The sequence below is a fragment of the Macrotis lagotis genome, chromosome 1 (genome assembly GCF_037893015.1).
Source record: "Macrotis lagotis isolate mMagLag1 chromosome 1, bilby.v1.9.chrom.fasta, whole genome shotgun sequence".
Lineage (NCBI taxonomy): Eukaryota > Metazoa > Chordata > Mammalia > Peramelemorphia > Peramelidae > Macrotis > Macrotis lagotis.
The window spans coordinates 240291801-240308630 of NC_133658.1; the positions used below are offsets into that span (position 1 = coordinate 240291801).

General features: G+C 37.7%; 1 protein-coding gene across 4 annotated transcripts in view; it reads right to left on the reverse strand.

The window, feature by feature from the left end:
- The window catches only part of DPYSL5 (dihydropyrimidinase like 5), a 127474-nt gene that overhangs the window by 35483 nt on the left and 75161 nt on the right, over positions 1-16830 (reverse strand). For all 4 annotated transcript variants that reach the window (XM_074209894.1, XM_074209895.1, XM_074209897.1 and 1 more), the window contains exon 3: positions 5742-5900. In XM_074209894.1, the coding sequence (XP_074065995.1) occupies positions 5742-5900 (159 nt within the window). The remainder of the gene's footprint in view (positions 1-5741; positions 5901-16830) is intronic.

Genomic DNA, 16830 nt, shown 5'->3' on the forward strand with positions numbered 1-16830 from the left:
GGGAACAAGAATTTATTAAGTCATTTTTATGTTTTAAGGACTGTGATAATCACTTTATATTCATCTGAACTTCACCACAGCCCAGTGAGGGAGGTTCTATTACTATCTTCATTGTACAGCTGAAGAAACAGAGAGGCAGATGGAGGTTCAAGCGCCACAGCTAGTAAGCATCTGAGACGAGATCTGAACTTTGGTTGTCTTCCTGACTCCAAGCCCAATATTCTATCCACTGTGGCACTTACCTTTCTTTAGACCATTCAGGATTCTTCCTGCATGTTCTAACATTAAAGGAATGTGTGGGAGAAAAATTAATACATGTTTTGTTTGCTCTTCTTATAGACGGTAATTGATAGTCTTTTGAGAAATTTTTATATCAATATCTCATTACTTTACTTGTTATGAGTATGAAAATATATATAAATTATATAGGTGGCTACATATCTGAAATATTACTGATCATCTATTCATTGAGCAAATGTGAGAACATGGGAGATGGTCCCTGACCATTTTCCCCCTACTTTTCAGCAGATCTAGACTGTTACCTACTGTAACCTGAGTCTAGGGAGCATGTCTGCTATCATTAGGGGCTGCAGATTCATAGGATAATGTTTGCCTGAAACGATAAGTAACCCTAAGTAATCAACGTTGAGTACTTAATTCCTCTCTGGGAGCCCTACACCCTTTTAGGGTGTTGTTTTCCATTTAAATTATTAGCTTGCCTGTCCAAGAGAGAAATAAGAGCAGACTTTTGACTGGATTCCTTAGACATTAGTGTTGCAGTGTCCCAGGAGAATTTTTACTCCCTAGTATTAAATCCAATTTACAGTGAGTTCAAAACAGAGGGGTCCTCCAGTGTTTGAGGAAGCAGAGGAGCGCCTCAGTCTCTTTCTGATCCACTGGGTCAGGGTTGCTACATAACATCAATACAAAATAATTTACTCATCCAAAGGAGGCCTGGAATAACTTCTAGACAACTCCACAACCCTCATCCCTTTTGGGAGTTCTGTAGAGATCAGGCTATCCCTAAAGTGGGGAGGGTCAGACAGTGGCTTTATTTTCTTCTTTTTCTTGTTCTGTCTGCCTTTGTCTTAGAAGACCTCTGCAAGCACCAAGATAGGCAGTAGAATTTATAAAAATGATTTCTGCTTGCTAAAATTGTGTAATTGAATTTGAAAGTGAGAGTAATCCCCAGACTCGCCAGCCACGACAGGTTTGCATCCTTTCAGTTTGTGAGTTTTTCTGCAACAATTTTGCCAAAATGTATTTCAGTTGATTTTCTGGGGATGGCAAGTGCTTAAGTGGAAGGAGAATGTATGGGATGTAATGACAAATAACAAGGTGTAAATTGCTAATATGGTTTTCATACACAATGATCCCTTCATATATTGAAGTTCTGTCTCTAATAAAATTACAGGAACATTCTGGGATTTTCTTGGATGAAAATTTGGTCTTGCTGGCCCAAACCTAAAAATATTTAAGAGGAAAAGGACTCATTAAGTATTATGCCTCTGAGTGTAATCAGAGATTTAAATCTTCTATGATGGGTAATAATCTGGGTTCCAGGCACCATGCTGTGAAACCAAATCTCTATCTTAGGAAAAAAAGGTCCATTTCCTTTTTCCCTCTCCTTCCCCCATCACCTCATCTTGGAGCTAATTTTTCTTTTGTTTTGTGTAATAGGCTTGTAAGAGCAGATATGTTGCCTTACCTTAACAGGACATCAGGAAGGTGATTCCATGACAAGCATGTGATTTAAATGACTGGATTTATGCAAAGTCACCAGCCTCACTCTCTCCTTCAAGATCATCTGGGTCTAGTGGCAAGATATAGATCTGGATGACTGGAGATTACCCTGGATGAAGTGGGAGACTCTGACCTATTTAAGCCAAGGTCTTTCCTAGGTCTCAGTCTGACTAAGGCAAGGTCATTCAAGGATTAACACTAGGTAAGAAGTGAGGCTCAGGACGGAGCCAAGATGGAGCTCTCTGATAAAATTTCTAAACTAAGGACTCTAACTAAACTTTCAAGAGATAGAACTCACAGAGGGACCCAGTGAGGCAGTTCTCCTACTCAAGGTAACCTGGAAAAGAGCAGAAAGGCTCTGCTCCCTAGGGTAGGAGGGGCGGCCTGCCAGAGGGGTGGCCCACAAGGGAGAAAGAACTTCAGCCTCCTGGAGGCAGCCCCAGGGTGCTGGGAGCCCCTGCTCACAACAGCGGGAGTCTCCTGAGCTGAACCCCGGGGAGCACCGGCACAAAGTGGGGGAATAGCAGCCCAGATCCAGGAACAGAAGCAAGTGGAGCCAGTAAGCAGGAGCCCCCCAGGGCATGAGCCCATTGAGCTGAAGGAGGGGGAGTGAAGAGAGACTGCAGAGCTCTGTCCTCTGCCCCTGGAACAGGACTCTGGGGCTCTGAACACATTCAGATCTTGATCCCAGTCTAGGCCCCCCACACAGAACAGCAGCGGCCCCCTCCACCTCAGGCCCGTGGCATATGGGAGTGCATATGGTTATTCACAGACCAGGAGGGAGGACAGAACCTCACACAGAGACCCTTGTGGGAGTGTCCACAAAGCTCAGGAAGCACCCCAAAACAGGCCAAGGCTGGGAAAATGAGCAAGCAGAGAAACAAGAGAAATACCATTGAAAGATATTTTGCCTGTGAGCCCAAAAAGGATCAAAATACTCAGTCTGAAGATGAGGAAGCACAAGCTCCTGCATCTAAAGACTCCAAGAAAAACAGAAATTGGGCTCAGGCTATGACAGAGCTCAAAAAAGACTCTGAAAATCAAATGAGGGAGTTGGAAGAAAAACTGGGAAAAGAAAGGAGAGAGATGCAGGAAAAACATGAAAATGAAGTCAGCAGCCTAGTCAAGGAAATCCAAAAAAATGCTGAAGAAAATAGCATGCTAAAAACCAGCTTAGGTCAAATGGATAAAAACAGTTCAAAAAGTTATTGAGGAGAAGAATGCTTTAAAAAGCAAACTTGGCCAGATGAAAAAAGAAATAAGAAAACTCTCTGAGGAGAACAAATCCTTCAGACAAAGAATAGAATTCAGGGAGATTGATGTTTTTACCAGAAATCAGGAATCAATACTTCAAAACCAAAAAAATGAAAATTAGAAGAAAATGTGAAATATCTCATTGAAAAAAATAATTGATATGGAAAATAGACTTAGGAAAGATAAGTTAAAAATTATTGGAATACCTGAAAGTCATGACCAGGAAAAGAGCCTTGACATCATTTTCAAAGAATTACTACAGGAAAATTGCCCTGATATTCTAGAAGCAGAGGGCAAAATAGAAATGGAGAGAATCCACCGATCCCCCCAAGAAAGAGATCCCAAAAAACCAACCCCTAGGAATATTATAGCCAAGTTCCAGAACTTCCGAGTCAAAGAGAAAATAGTACAAGCAGTCAGAAGGACACAGTTCAAGTATCGTGGAGCTGCAGTCAGGATCACACAGGACTTAGCAACAACTACATTGGAAGCTCGTAGGGCTTGGAATACAATATACCGGAAGGCAAAAGAGCTTAGAATGCAACCAAGAATCAACTACCCAGCAAGGCTGAATGTCCTCTTCCAGGGAAAAAGATGGACTTTCAATGAACCAGGGGGAATTTCAAAGGTTCCTTTTGGAATGGCCAGAGCTGAACAGAAGGTTTGATCTTCAGATACAGGACTCAGGTGAAGCATGGAGATTGGAGGAGAGGGGGGAAATATGAGGGACTTAATGAGGATGAACTGCATGTATTCCTGCATAGAAAAATGACACTGATAATACTCATATGAACCTTCTCGGTTAATAGAGCAGGTAGAGAGAGCTTTTATAGTTGAAGCACAGGAGAAAGCTGAATTAGAAGATAAAATATGGTGTAAAAATGGAGTCAATAGAAAAAAAGGGAAATGGAATGGGAGAAAGAAAAAGGAGAGGGGGAATAGTCCAAGATATTTCACATAAGATTTTTTTTATTACAATGAGCTATTGCAATGATATGGAAGGGGAGAGGCAAGGGGGAATGAGGGAATCTTTGCTCTCATCAGAGGTGGCTAGGAGAGGAAACAGCAAATATACTCAATGGGGTATAGACATCTGGAGTAAGAAGGAGGGGGGAGCAGGGGGAAGGGGTGGGGATGTGAGTGATGGAGGAAAGGATGGACCATGGGGGGAGAGCAGTCAGATATAACACATTTTCTTTTTTACTTCTTGCAAGGGGCTGGGATTGGAAGGCCTGTCCAGGACCATGGGGCCAGGTGGATTCTGGGCCTAAGGGGTGTTATGGGGGCTCAGGGCCTCTTGGCCCCAGGACCAGGGATCTGTCTGCTGCGCCACTCAGCTACCCTACAGCAGAGTCAGAGTGAAAGGAGAAAGAAAATATAGTACATGGCAGTGGAGAAATGCGAAAGGAGGGAGTTGCGATCAGCAATGGCAACGTTGGAAAAATATGGAAGTAACTTTTGCGATGGACTTACCATAAAGAATGTGATCCACCCATGACAGAGTTGTTGGTGTTGGAACAAAGACTGAAGCACATTTATCATTATTATTATTATTATTATTATTATTATTATTATTATTATTATTAGGAGGAGGGTGCAGGGCAAATGGGGCTGGGTGGCCTGCCTGGGGCCACATAGCAGGGTGATCTTTGGGTGTCTGAGGCCGGATTTGGACCCAGGTGCTCCTGGCTCAAGGGCCAATGCTCTGTCTGCCACCCAGCCACCCCTACTATTATTACTATTTTATTTTATTTTGGGTCTTTTTTTTTCTTCTTTTTGGTTTTTTCAGGGCAGTAGGGATCGGGTGGCTTGCATGTCACACAGCTGGGTGATTGTTGGGTCTACGGGGCTGGATGTGGGCTCGGGTGCTCGTGGTTCTAGGGCTGGTGCTTCGTCCATTGTGCCACCTGGCAATACCTACAATTATTACTTTTTTTTAATTTTAATTTTTTTCCTCTCCCCTTTCCTTTATCACTCAAGCAAGTCTATATTCATGGTGGGGGGAGGGGGTATTTCATTTACTCTTAAACAAGAATATTTTATTAATGTAAAAAAAAAACATTTGTACAAAATGAGAATAAAAATTAAAATAAAAAAAAAGAAGTGAGGCTCAAGTTGGGACCCACTGTTTGGCCAATCAATAATAAGAGCTAAAGTGATTTGGATTTAAGGCATGATCTTTAAGAAAGAAATCTAACCAGTACCTCCAAGGAATCTTGCAAGTTTTCAGTGACCAAAATTTAAATTCCTCTGGGCAGAGTACCTGCAGGTTAAGTGTATGATACCCTATGTTGAAAGAAAGAGAGGAGGAAGGGAGAGAAAGAAAGAGGAAAAGAAGAAAGGTGCTACATTGCCCAACTGGAATTGGTAAATTGGGTTCCCAGGGGAGCAGCTGCTACTCCTCATAGGTTGTTGTTTGTCCTTTATTCTCTAAGAGGAACATAACATCTAGAAGGTGATATTATAACTTCCAAGTGAATTGGATTTAAGTAAAGGAGGGCCATGCAAAGTCACCAACCTCACTCTCTCCTTTGGAGCCATCTGGGTTCCAGGGACAAGATACAGATTAGGAGATGACTCTGGATGCAATGGGAGACCTTGATCTTTTTAGTTAATGTCTTTCCCAGATCAGTTTGACAATATCAGGTATGCAGAAGAATTAAAGACTAGGAGAGTCACAGTCTAAAATATTGAAGGCAATATATACCAGAAGATAGTCACAATCAAAATAGAGAGATGATTACCTTGGGAGACCACCAGGTGATTCCCATGTGGAGTGAGTAGTCACAGCACACTTTGGGGTCAGCCAGATTCCTGCACTTCTCATAGGCATCCAGGAGGGATGTATCTTTATCAGGTAAAACATGGCCTATGATCATGGTTGTTCCTCCTACTAGTGCAGCCTGTGGGAAGAAAGAAGAGAAAGGAGTATAGCTTTAATTATGTCCTCATTGCACATCAAAATGAAGATAACATTCTTCTTAGTAGAGCACAGAGTCATCTTGATCTATGCAAGTTGTTTCCTGTTCAACAAGTTTTTGTTTTGATATTTCAGGGAGGAAGGAAGGTACAAAGATTATTATTGTATACTGAAATAAAAACTCTCTTGGGATACAGTGAGATAAAAAAAATGTGCCTCCAACATTTTATTGGACATGCCCATGTTTTTAACTATTTTAAATTTCATTTCAACTTGATAGAAAGGAAGCATTCTAGCTGAATAGTCTATTTTAAGAATAGACTCAATTAACACTAAAACTGAAAAACAGAATTCTACTTTTCTAAGAGACTGAAGTAAAACATGTAAGGAAAGGATGTCTAGAAGGGAAAAGTTCAAGTTTTAAAAGGCATATGACATCACCAGATGGGATTGAGAAGAATGATAAAGAGAAATGAATGAAAGAAAAATACAATTAAAAAGTGAAATATAAAGGAATCTGAACTGAAATGTGAAGGCAAGAGACTTTTTTTTTTAACAATATGACCAAGACCTAGCATTCCTGTCTTATATAGTATTCCTCTTCCAAAACTGTATGGTCCAGCCAACTTGGCCTTCTGTTTGTCATACACAATACTCCATCTCCCATCCCCAAAAGCTGACCAACTCCCTTCTCTCTTCCTCCCCACCTCATTTTTCACATTTTCACCTTTTCACCAAGGTTTTATAGAATTCTTGACTTCTATAAGATGGAACCCCATTATCAGCTCTTACTCAAATCCTTTCCTGATCTTCCCAACTGCCAGTACCTACACTATCTTGTGTTTATTTTGTATTTGGTCTGCATGCCCTTAACACAGAAGAATTGTCTCCCTTATAGGATGTAATAAGCTCCTTGACAGCTGGGACTGTCTCATTTTTAAAAAATTATTATTCTCCTCATCTGCCTAACAGAGTATTTGGCACAAGCATAATAAAGGCTAGTTCGGGGCAGCTAAGTGGCACAGTAGATAGAACACCAACCCTGGGGTCAGGAGTACATGAGTTCAAATCTGACCTCAGACACTGAATAATTACCTAGCTGTGTGGCCTTGGGCAAGCCACTTAAACCCCATTGCCTTGCAAAAACTAAAAAACAAAACAAAAAATAATAAAGGCTAGTTGACTGACTTATAACTATGTAAAACTTAATCTTTATTGGCCTTAGCAGCCTTATTTATGAAATGAATTTTTTAGATCTAATCATGTCCAAAGCGTCTTATAGTTCTTACATTCTAAAAAAACATTATTTGCCCTGATTGCTTGTAAGCATAATTTGATGAAAGATTACATATCATTTCATATCCTAGCAGGTCTCCCAAAGTTCTTCATTCTAATGAGAAGCAGCCAATGTTCTAACAGAGAGAGAGAGAGGGTAGGAGTAGAAACAGAAAGAAAAGCTCTTGTTATTTAAAGATTCTAATAAGTGTGTGGGGAGAAAACTCTTAACAGTCACCTGGAGGCTTAGAATCTCAGAGCTGAAAGAAACCCATGAACTCCTTTGGTTCTGCTCTTGATTTTACAGATTAAAGTGAGGCAGCCCAGAGATGTTATATGATATAGCTAAAGTTATATTCAACATAAGAATCTACCATATGTCCACTTGCCTTGACTCTTGGTACATGATTTTTTTCTAATACATCATGATCACTCACTTGCACTCTATTTGGAGTCCCTGAAGAAGGTTGACTCTGAGGACTGTCATGGGACTGTCTAATAGTTAATGGGAAATAGTCTCAGAAATACATAAATCTATCAATATCAAGAGGACCTTTGTATTCCTGAGCTGTCAAGACCCAGATCAGCAGGTAATGCAGGAGATGGCATGCTCAGCTTGGAAACAGTGAGACCTGGACTTGAATATTGCCTCAGACATTTGCTGGCCAAGTCACTTCACTTTTCTCATTCTCAGTTTCCTTATCTGTAAGCTTAAGCAGTGGGACTCAAAAGCCCCTAAGGTCCCTCCTAGCCCTAAATCTATAATTCTAGGTTGCTAGGACCTGTCTTTGTTCTTTTGGGCATCATAGATTGCCCATATCTCTTATGAAGGGTTGAGCTGCCAATATTTTTCTTTTGTGCTTTATCCTCCTCCTTTTTCTTTACCTGGTCAGCATTGGTGACACCACACCATAGCATGTCCTCTTATCCCAATCAAACATGAGTGTGAGAGGTTCTGAAAGGATTATTTTAGTTGTCACAAAGTTAGAACTTTTTTAAATTAAAAGAATTCTTTTTTTGGTTGGCATAGTCTGGAAAATGGCTCTCAGAAATAGATGGTCATCTTTGTGACACACCTGTCTTGTAAAGCAGTCATCTTCCTTGAACAAAAGGGGATTTTAACTTTGATTGAAGAATTACTTTAAAGAGGAACAGGCGGTGAGAACAGCCAGGTATGAAATGAGTCTATATTTGTACCAGCACTGCTTCTGACCTTCAGAGTCTCAAAATCTCTTTTCTATAAAAGTATTTTCTCAGTTCTAGGACAGCTTAATTATTTCAACAGGAGTCATGAAATTCTATTTTAAAAATTCATAGAATACTGCAACTGAAATGGATCTATAGAGGTCCACTTCCTACCTGTTGTAAGAGTCTTTTCAATATATTCCTGATTGAATGCTTCCAGTGAAAAGGAAGGTTACCATCTGAGACCTAGGTCCCTCCACTGGTGGACAGCTCTAACTGTTAGAAAGCTCTTCCTAGAGCAATTTTGAACTATGCTCAAAGGGCAATAAAACTATGTATGCCCCTTTGATCCAGCAATGCCACCACCACTAGGTCTATATCCCAAAGAAATCATAAAACAGGGGAAAAGATTCATACACATAAGAATATCTGTAACAACTCTTTTTGTGATGGCAAAGAATTAGAAATTGAGGGAATGCCCATCAGTTGAGAAATGGCTGAATAAGATATAGGTATATGAAAATAATGGAATATTATTGCTCTGCAAGGAAGATTTCAGAAAAACCTGGAAAGACTAACATGAACTGATGTTGAGTGATGTGAGCAGAACCAGGAGAACTCTGTTAATTAATAGTACTATTATACGATAATCAACTCTAATAGACTTAATTCTAGGCAAAGATAATTTTAAAAGTTTTGTGATGAAAAATGCCATCCACATCAGAGAAAGAACAATGGAATTTAAATGCAGATGAAAGTATACTATTTTCAAAATTAAAAAAAAATTTTTTTTTTTGCTTTTTCCCTCTTATGGTTTTTCCCTTTTTGTTTTGATTCTTCTCTTTCATAGCATGCCTAATGTGAAAATATGTGTAATACAATATACATGTATAACCTTTATCATATTATATGCTGAAGAAGAAAAAAGATGGGTGGGAGGGAGAAAAGTTATACAAATAAATGTTGAATATTATCTTTATATATAATTGAGAAAATTAATAATAACAATAAGAAGAAAAAGAAGAAGAAAGCTCTTCCTTAATGAACTGAAATTTATCTTCTTGTTACTTTCTACCCAATGGTCTTTCAATATGGCACATACCAGTCTAGCGCCTGTTCCAGATGACAGTCCTTTAAATACTGGAAAACAGCCACTTTATTCAGGTCTATTCTTTTCCAGACTAAACATATTCAAATGCCTCAAAAATATTCTACATATGTTTATGATTTCCTGATCACATCTTCCTGTTCATAAGTAGCTAGGATGTGTAGAAGAGAATACACAGGACCTGAGTTCAAATCTGGACTCAAACACTAAACCTCTGTAAGACATTGGACAAGACATTTAATTTCTGTCTTTTTTCCCTTAATTTGTACAATGGAGATAATAATAGCACCTATCTCCCAGGATTGTTATAAGGATTAAATAATATAATATTTATAAAGCATTACATAAATTCTAGATATTGTTATTACAAAAACTATTAAAATTGAGTGCTTAAACCGCCTTTTTCCACTGTAGAGGTGGAGGGTTATATGTCAGACAATTGATGTGTTAGTTTGCTGAAATATTTCTTTTATTTATTGCATTATATAGGATGATTCTGTGAGGAGGATAAATTTAGAAATGAAGGGTATACAAAAAAATCAATAAAATAATTTGAAAGTAGTGCTTAAAACAGAATATAATAGTTCAGATATGATCTGATCAGCATAAAGTAGCCTTTCAGTAGGAAGTTGTTGAAGTAGAAGGCTATTACCCTCCTTGACCTGAAAACCATATTTGTATTACTCTAATTTGAGACAGCATTAATGAATTTTTTTTTTATTTTTAGCATCTACATCACAAAATTGGCTTATGCAAAGTTTCCCATCAGTTAAAACTCCAGTTCCTTTCACATAAGTTGATGACAAACCAGGTCTACCCCATTTTGTAATGAAAGGTGTAGTGCAGTGGAAAGAACTGAAAACTTGGATTTGAATCCTGTTTCTGATTCTTAGTAATTTAACTATGTGACCTTGGGCTTCTTGAGCCTTCCTCAGTTTCCTCATCTGTAAAATGAAAATAACAATTCTACTATCTATTTCATAGGAAGACTGTGAGGACAATCCTTTGTAAATATTAAGTTAAAGAAATGATAGTTGTTACTGTTATCAGGATCATGAGATCAAATATTTAGAACTAGAAGAAATATCAGAGGTTATTTAGTATAACTCCATCATTTTATGAAAAGTAGTAACAGTTAACATTTATATTTTAAGTTTTATAAAACTTAAAACTTGATGTCTATTATCTCACTTGATCTTCACAACAATACTGTGAGGTGGATGTTGTTATCACCATTTTACAGATGAGTAAACTTAAATTCAGAGATTAAGTGACTTGTCCAGGTTCAAATAGCTAGTCAAATGTCTGTAGGATTCAAAGTCACATATTCCTGGTTTTAAGACCACAGTTATGATTCTATACTGCTTCTTCCTGGATAAGGAAACTGAGAACAACTGAGGTTAAGTAATTTGCCCAGGACATTCAAGTGGTCAAGAAATTGAGTTCTGAATCTAAATATAGAATTTTACAATCTATTAAGCTCAATCTACTCAGGATGAAGAGACTGTTCTTAATAGTGGCAGTTGAAGAATTAACAAATTTCTCATCTTTTATATTGTTTTATAGTTAAGATGATTTTCTCATAATCCTACCAGGAAGCTATATAAATATTATTAATTCCATTCTATAGATGGGAAAAACTGAAGCTCAGAAAATTTAAGTGATTTGCCTAAAGTCATGCAGTTTAGACCAGTGTTCTTTCCATTATACACTGAGGCTGCCTAAAAAGTCTTTTGATGCCAAAGTAGATAATTAGAATGATAGAAGTTTACACTTAGTGCTTAATTAACTTAAATTCTAATAAAACATTTTCACATTATTGGGTCAAGGCTGATCAATAAACAGCCAAGTGCCCAGTGGTATACATTCACATTGTTGAAAAAACGAAACAAAACATGGAAGCCACCCAAGGACATTGGTTAACCCCCTATTAGTGAATTTATGTAAGATAGATAAGAACTGCATAGGGGAGGCAAGCACAGAATGGGTTTGCTTCAATGGAGGGAATGCTCATATCTGATGGGATCACACATTCATTATAGTTTTTTTTTTTTTTTTTTTTTTTTAGATTTTGCAAGGCAAATGGGGTTAAGTGGCTTGCCCAAGGCCACATGGCTAGGTAATTATTAAGTATATGAGGCCGGATTTGAACTCAAGTACTCCTGACTCCAAGGCCAGTGTTCTATCTACTGTGCTACCTAGCCACCCCCATTGTAGTATTTCAACAGTATAAGGATATGGAGTATAAAATTCAAAATGGCATGGGTCCTACAAGACCTCATTAATTATAGCACCACTGCCATGTAGAGGAAGTGGTGAGATTAAATATTCATTATTAATAAGCATCAAGCATTTATTAAGCAGCCATTCTTGATGCAATGGTATGCTAGGACAGAAAGAAAACAGTCTTTACCCTAAAGAAGCTTACATTCCATAGAGAGAAACAAACTTGCAAACATAGGTATATACAAAATGGATAAAGGTTATTTGGGAATGAGGAGGCACTAGAGGTTGAAGGGTTGCGGTGGGGGGGAGTCAGAAACTGCTTGGGGAAATGGTAGCATTTACTATGTTCTACAAAGAACAAATGGAGATAAGCAGTACAAAGGCACAAAAATAGGTAATGGTGGTAGCAATAATAATTCCTCACATTTATGCAGAATTTGAAGTTTTTTGGGTTCTTTTGCAAGGCATTGGTGTTCAGTAACTTGCTCAAGTCCTCCTGACTCCAGGGTTGGTGTTCTATCACAGCACCACCTAATTGCCCCCAGAATTTGGAGTTTTAAAAAGTATTGTATAGAAATTTTCCCAGCTTAGTCAAGAGAAAATTACTAAATTTAATATGGAGAATATTACACTACTACCTAGACCAAGATCTCATTTTCTTCCTGTTTGGATCAATGAAATAGTTTCTGTGGTATGAGCAACATATACCCCATGCAGTTTAGGGCTAGGGTTCCTCCCATACCCCCTTCCACGAAAAAGTCAATTAAACTCTCATTGAAACATCTACTATATCACAGGCACTGTGCCATATATTCAGTTTATCAATTAAACAATTGTTGATCTATGCCTGGAGGTGGAAAACATCAGGTTAGTAGGTCATTTGGTTTGGCACTGTCATGGCAACCTCAGGCAGAACTTGAAATTCAATAAATCTATAAGTATTTTTAGGAGTGAATTAATTAAATGTTTGACCAAATATAGTAGGTGAATGCTATTATAAATATCCAAATGGCCCTTGGCAGAAAAAAGGTTCCCCGCCTCTGCTCTATGAACTAGGATTTAGAGCCAAAAATGAAGTCATGCAGAGATAAAATGAGGGGAACTTATAGATGGCATGACCTTGAGAGATGGAGTGCTTCCTTCGATAGAAAAAATTCCAGGGATGGCAGGGGGTTGGAGTGAAGAGTTTCATATTTGTATAGTTCTGTTTGTGCTTTAAAAATCTTGGGAAACATTTCAGCAGGGTAGGAGCTGAAGGGATTATGTATGCTTCCAGAAGGAAGGCCAGTTTGATTGGCAGTGACCATGACTGTTAACCCTAGGGCTTTCAGACATAAGGCACCTATGAGATTAGTCCAAGAAGAGGAAATATATTTTCCTTTTCATCACAAAAACTGCCAAAAACTTTTTAAAGCTACTATGGAGCACTGCAGTATAAAGAACACACAACAAATTCCTCAATGTGGGCTTCCATCGAGGTTCTGTTCTTTTCTCTCTTCAGTCTCTGAACTCTTTCCTCTGGAGATCTCCACGCCCATTGTTTACACTGTTATTTCACTGTAGGGATGAATCCCAAATCCTTATCTCCAGTCCTAACAAAGATCTCTTTTAAACTTCTGATCAACTGCCTAGCAAAATACCTGAATGCTTCCACTACCAATTTATTTCAAAATCTTAGCCATCTTTGATTCTTACCTGCTATGTCCAAGAAATTGTTAAGTCCAGTCAATTCTCTTTGGAAAATTTCACATCTCTATCTAAGCCTTTCCATTCCTGCTGTGAGTACCCTAGACCAGGTCCTCATTTTCCTACTGTTTGGATCAATGAAATAGTTTCTGTGGTATAAGCAATGTATACCCCCATGCAGTTTAGGGCTACAGTTTCCCCCACTAAAAAGTCAAATGCTCATTGAGACTTAATTGGTCCTAGAGATTGAAAGCTCAAACTATTGATGTAGCTTCCTGGATCAACTGTAAGGTTTCTCAGGGCTTGATGAACTAACTCCTTGATGAACTCCAATCTCCTGATGGAGACAAGGGTAACTGTATCTATATGAACCAATATTGTATCCTCATTGAACATCTTTTCCATGCAATTGTTAAATTAATCCCTTTGATTAATTGTCACATGACCTATAAGTGTCTCATTTAGATCCAGGCCTGGCTCAGAGGCTCAGAAAACCCAAGCAACTCTCCTTTCAAACCTCTAATCCATTTTTTACACTTCAGGATTGTTATGCACTGATATATATCAGTTTTCAAAAACTTTCAAGGACTCTGTCACTCCAAACTCCTTAAAGGCCTGGAATTCATTCAAAGCCCTCCTCAATCTGGCATCTCCCATACTGTGAGCTTCTGCCAAACTGAACTATTCTCAACTACTTGTGATCTAGCGTCTGATCACATCCCTAGAGCAGAACTATTCTCCAAGCTTACCAAAAGTCTTTTAATTGCTAAGTCCATTAGCCTTTTTTCTCAATCTTTATTCTCCTTAACTAATAGCAGCTTTTGACAAGGTCAAACATACTAGATGCACTTCTTTCTGTTGGTTTTTTGGTTCTCTCACCACCTGTCTGAATCCTTCTCAGTTACCTTTACTGGAGTATCATCTTCTTCCTGTCTGTTAAGCATAGGTATTACTCATATTCCCTAAAGCTCTGTTATAGATCCTCTTTTATTCTCTCTCTATACTCTCTCCCTTGATTATCATCTCATCATTTCTCATGGATTTAATTATTTCTATGCAGATAATTCCTATTCATTTTTATTTTTAGCTCTAAATTCTCTCCCCTCAAGAAAAACAAAATTCACTAGGATTTGTATAGTCATGCTCAAAAAAAATGAAGAAAGAAAAGAATACTTCATTCACTATTTGGAAGTAGGTAGCATATTTCATCATGAGGTCTTTGAAATTATAGTTGGGTTGATTGGCGTTTCCAAGTCTTTCAAAACTGATTATCCTATGACTAGACAGTTTTAAATGAAAAAAATTAAAGCTATATATAATCATATTAAAAAAGGTTCCAAATCATTAGTCATTAGAAAAATACAAATTAAAACTATGAGATTCCACCTCAAACCTAGCAGATTAGCTAAGATGACAAAAGGGGAAATGATTGTTGTTGGAGAGATTATGGGAGGACTGGGACATTAATGCATTTCTGATGGAGTTGTGAACTGATCCAACCATTCTGGAGAGCAATATGGAACTATGCCCAAAGAGCAATTAAACTAATCATACCCTTTGACTCAGCAATTCCAATTCTAGGCCTATAGCCAGAAATCATAAGAAATGGGAACAATCCCACATAGCAGGTCTTTTTGTAGTGTCAAAGAATTGGAAATTGAAGGGATTCCCATCAATTGGGGGAATGGCTAAACAAGTTATGATATATGAATGTTATGGAATAATTGTTCTATAAGAAACCATGAATGATTGGGCTCTAGAGAAGCATGGAAAGAACTAGCAGGAACTGATGCTGAGTGAAAGGAGCAGAACCAAAAGAATACCACACACTTTAACAACAACACTGATTTGATCAGTGAAGGCAGCTCCTCTCAGCAGTTCAGAGAGCTCTAGGAAATGTTATATACAATGCTATCCACATCAGAGGAAGAAAAATAAAATCTGAATGAACACTACATTCACTTTCTAAAAATTCTTTTCTATCTCATGATTTTCTTTCTTTTCCCTTAATCCTAATTACTCATACATAAAATGACTAATCTTTAGACATGTTAAACACAAATATGTATGTACAATATTCACCAGACCATTCGCCAGTGATGGGAGGGAAGTGGGAAGAAAGGATGGAAGGAAATTATATAACTTAAAAATATGCATATACATGTGAATGAATGTTAAAAAACTTCATAACGGGGGAGGCTAGGTGGCGCAGTGGATAAAGCACCGGCCCTGGAGTCAGGAGTACCTGGGTTCAAATCTGGTAGCAGACACTTAATAATTACCTAGCTGTGTGGCCTTGGGCAAGCCACTTAACCCCATTTGCCTAGCAAAAAACCTAAAAACAACAACAACAACAACAACAAAAAATTCATAACATATAATTGGAAAAATAAAATAAAATATCAATTAAAAAACCTGATAATCCTTACAGTATTATTGTTATTGTATAATTTTTTTTCGTTCTGCTCACTCTACTTTGTATCAGTTGATACAAGTCTTCCCAGGTTTTTCTGAAACTATAACCTTCATCCTTCTTTTCAGCACCAAGAGTATTTCATCACATTTATATGCCAAAACAGTTTCAACCATTCTCCAACTGTTGAACATCCCACCACAGTTTCTAATTTTTTGCTACCACAAAAATAGCTATTAAAAATATTTTTGTTCATATGGGTCCTGTTCCTTCTTTGTTCTCTTTTGGAGAACAGAACTAGTAATGGTATTATTGGGTCAAGGGATAAGCTTAGTTTTAATAGTCTTTTGGTCATGGTTCCAAATTGCTTTCCAGAATTTCTGGACAAGTTCATAATTCCTCCAACTGTAAACTAAAGTACATATGTTCCTGTAGCTCCTTCAGCATATATTTTTTGTCATCTTAGTCAATCTAAAGGATAAAAGTTGTTTTAATTTTCATTCCTCTAATTTTTAGTGATTTAGAGTATTTTTTCATGTGGCTATCTGATAATTTAGATTCTTTTCCTCTGAAAGTTGTCTATATCCTTTATTGATTGAAGAATGGCTCTTAATCTTATAAATTTGATATACCTTAAAAATGAAAAACATATTCACATGTCTTTTAAATCTCTCTCCATATATATATATATATATCTCCAGTCCTAATTCTAACGCAAACTTCAGTTTCGTGTAACTTCGAGAATTTCTACTTGAATGTTCCATTGATATCTTAAGTTCAACATATCCAAAACTGAATTCATTGCCTTTCTGTCCTAATATATCCCATTGTGTTATTCAGGCTGAGAACCTTGGAATTATTCTTAATTCTTGCCTCTCTCCCTCACTACCATAAAATATCTTAATTAGTTGTCAATTCTCAATTTTATTTTTACATCTTTTTATCTTATTCAGGGTCCATGCTGCCATGGACTATTTAAATGGCTTCCTGATTGGTTTCCCTGCTTCTAGTACTCATTCT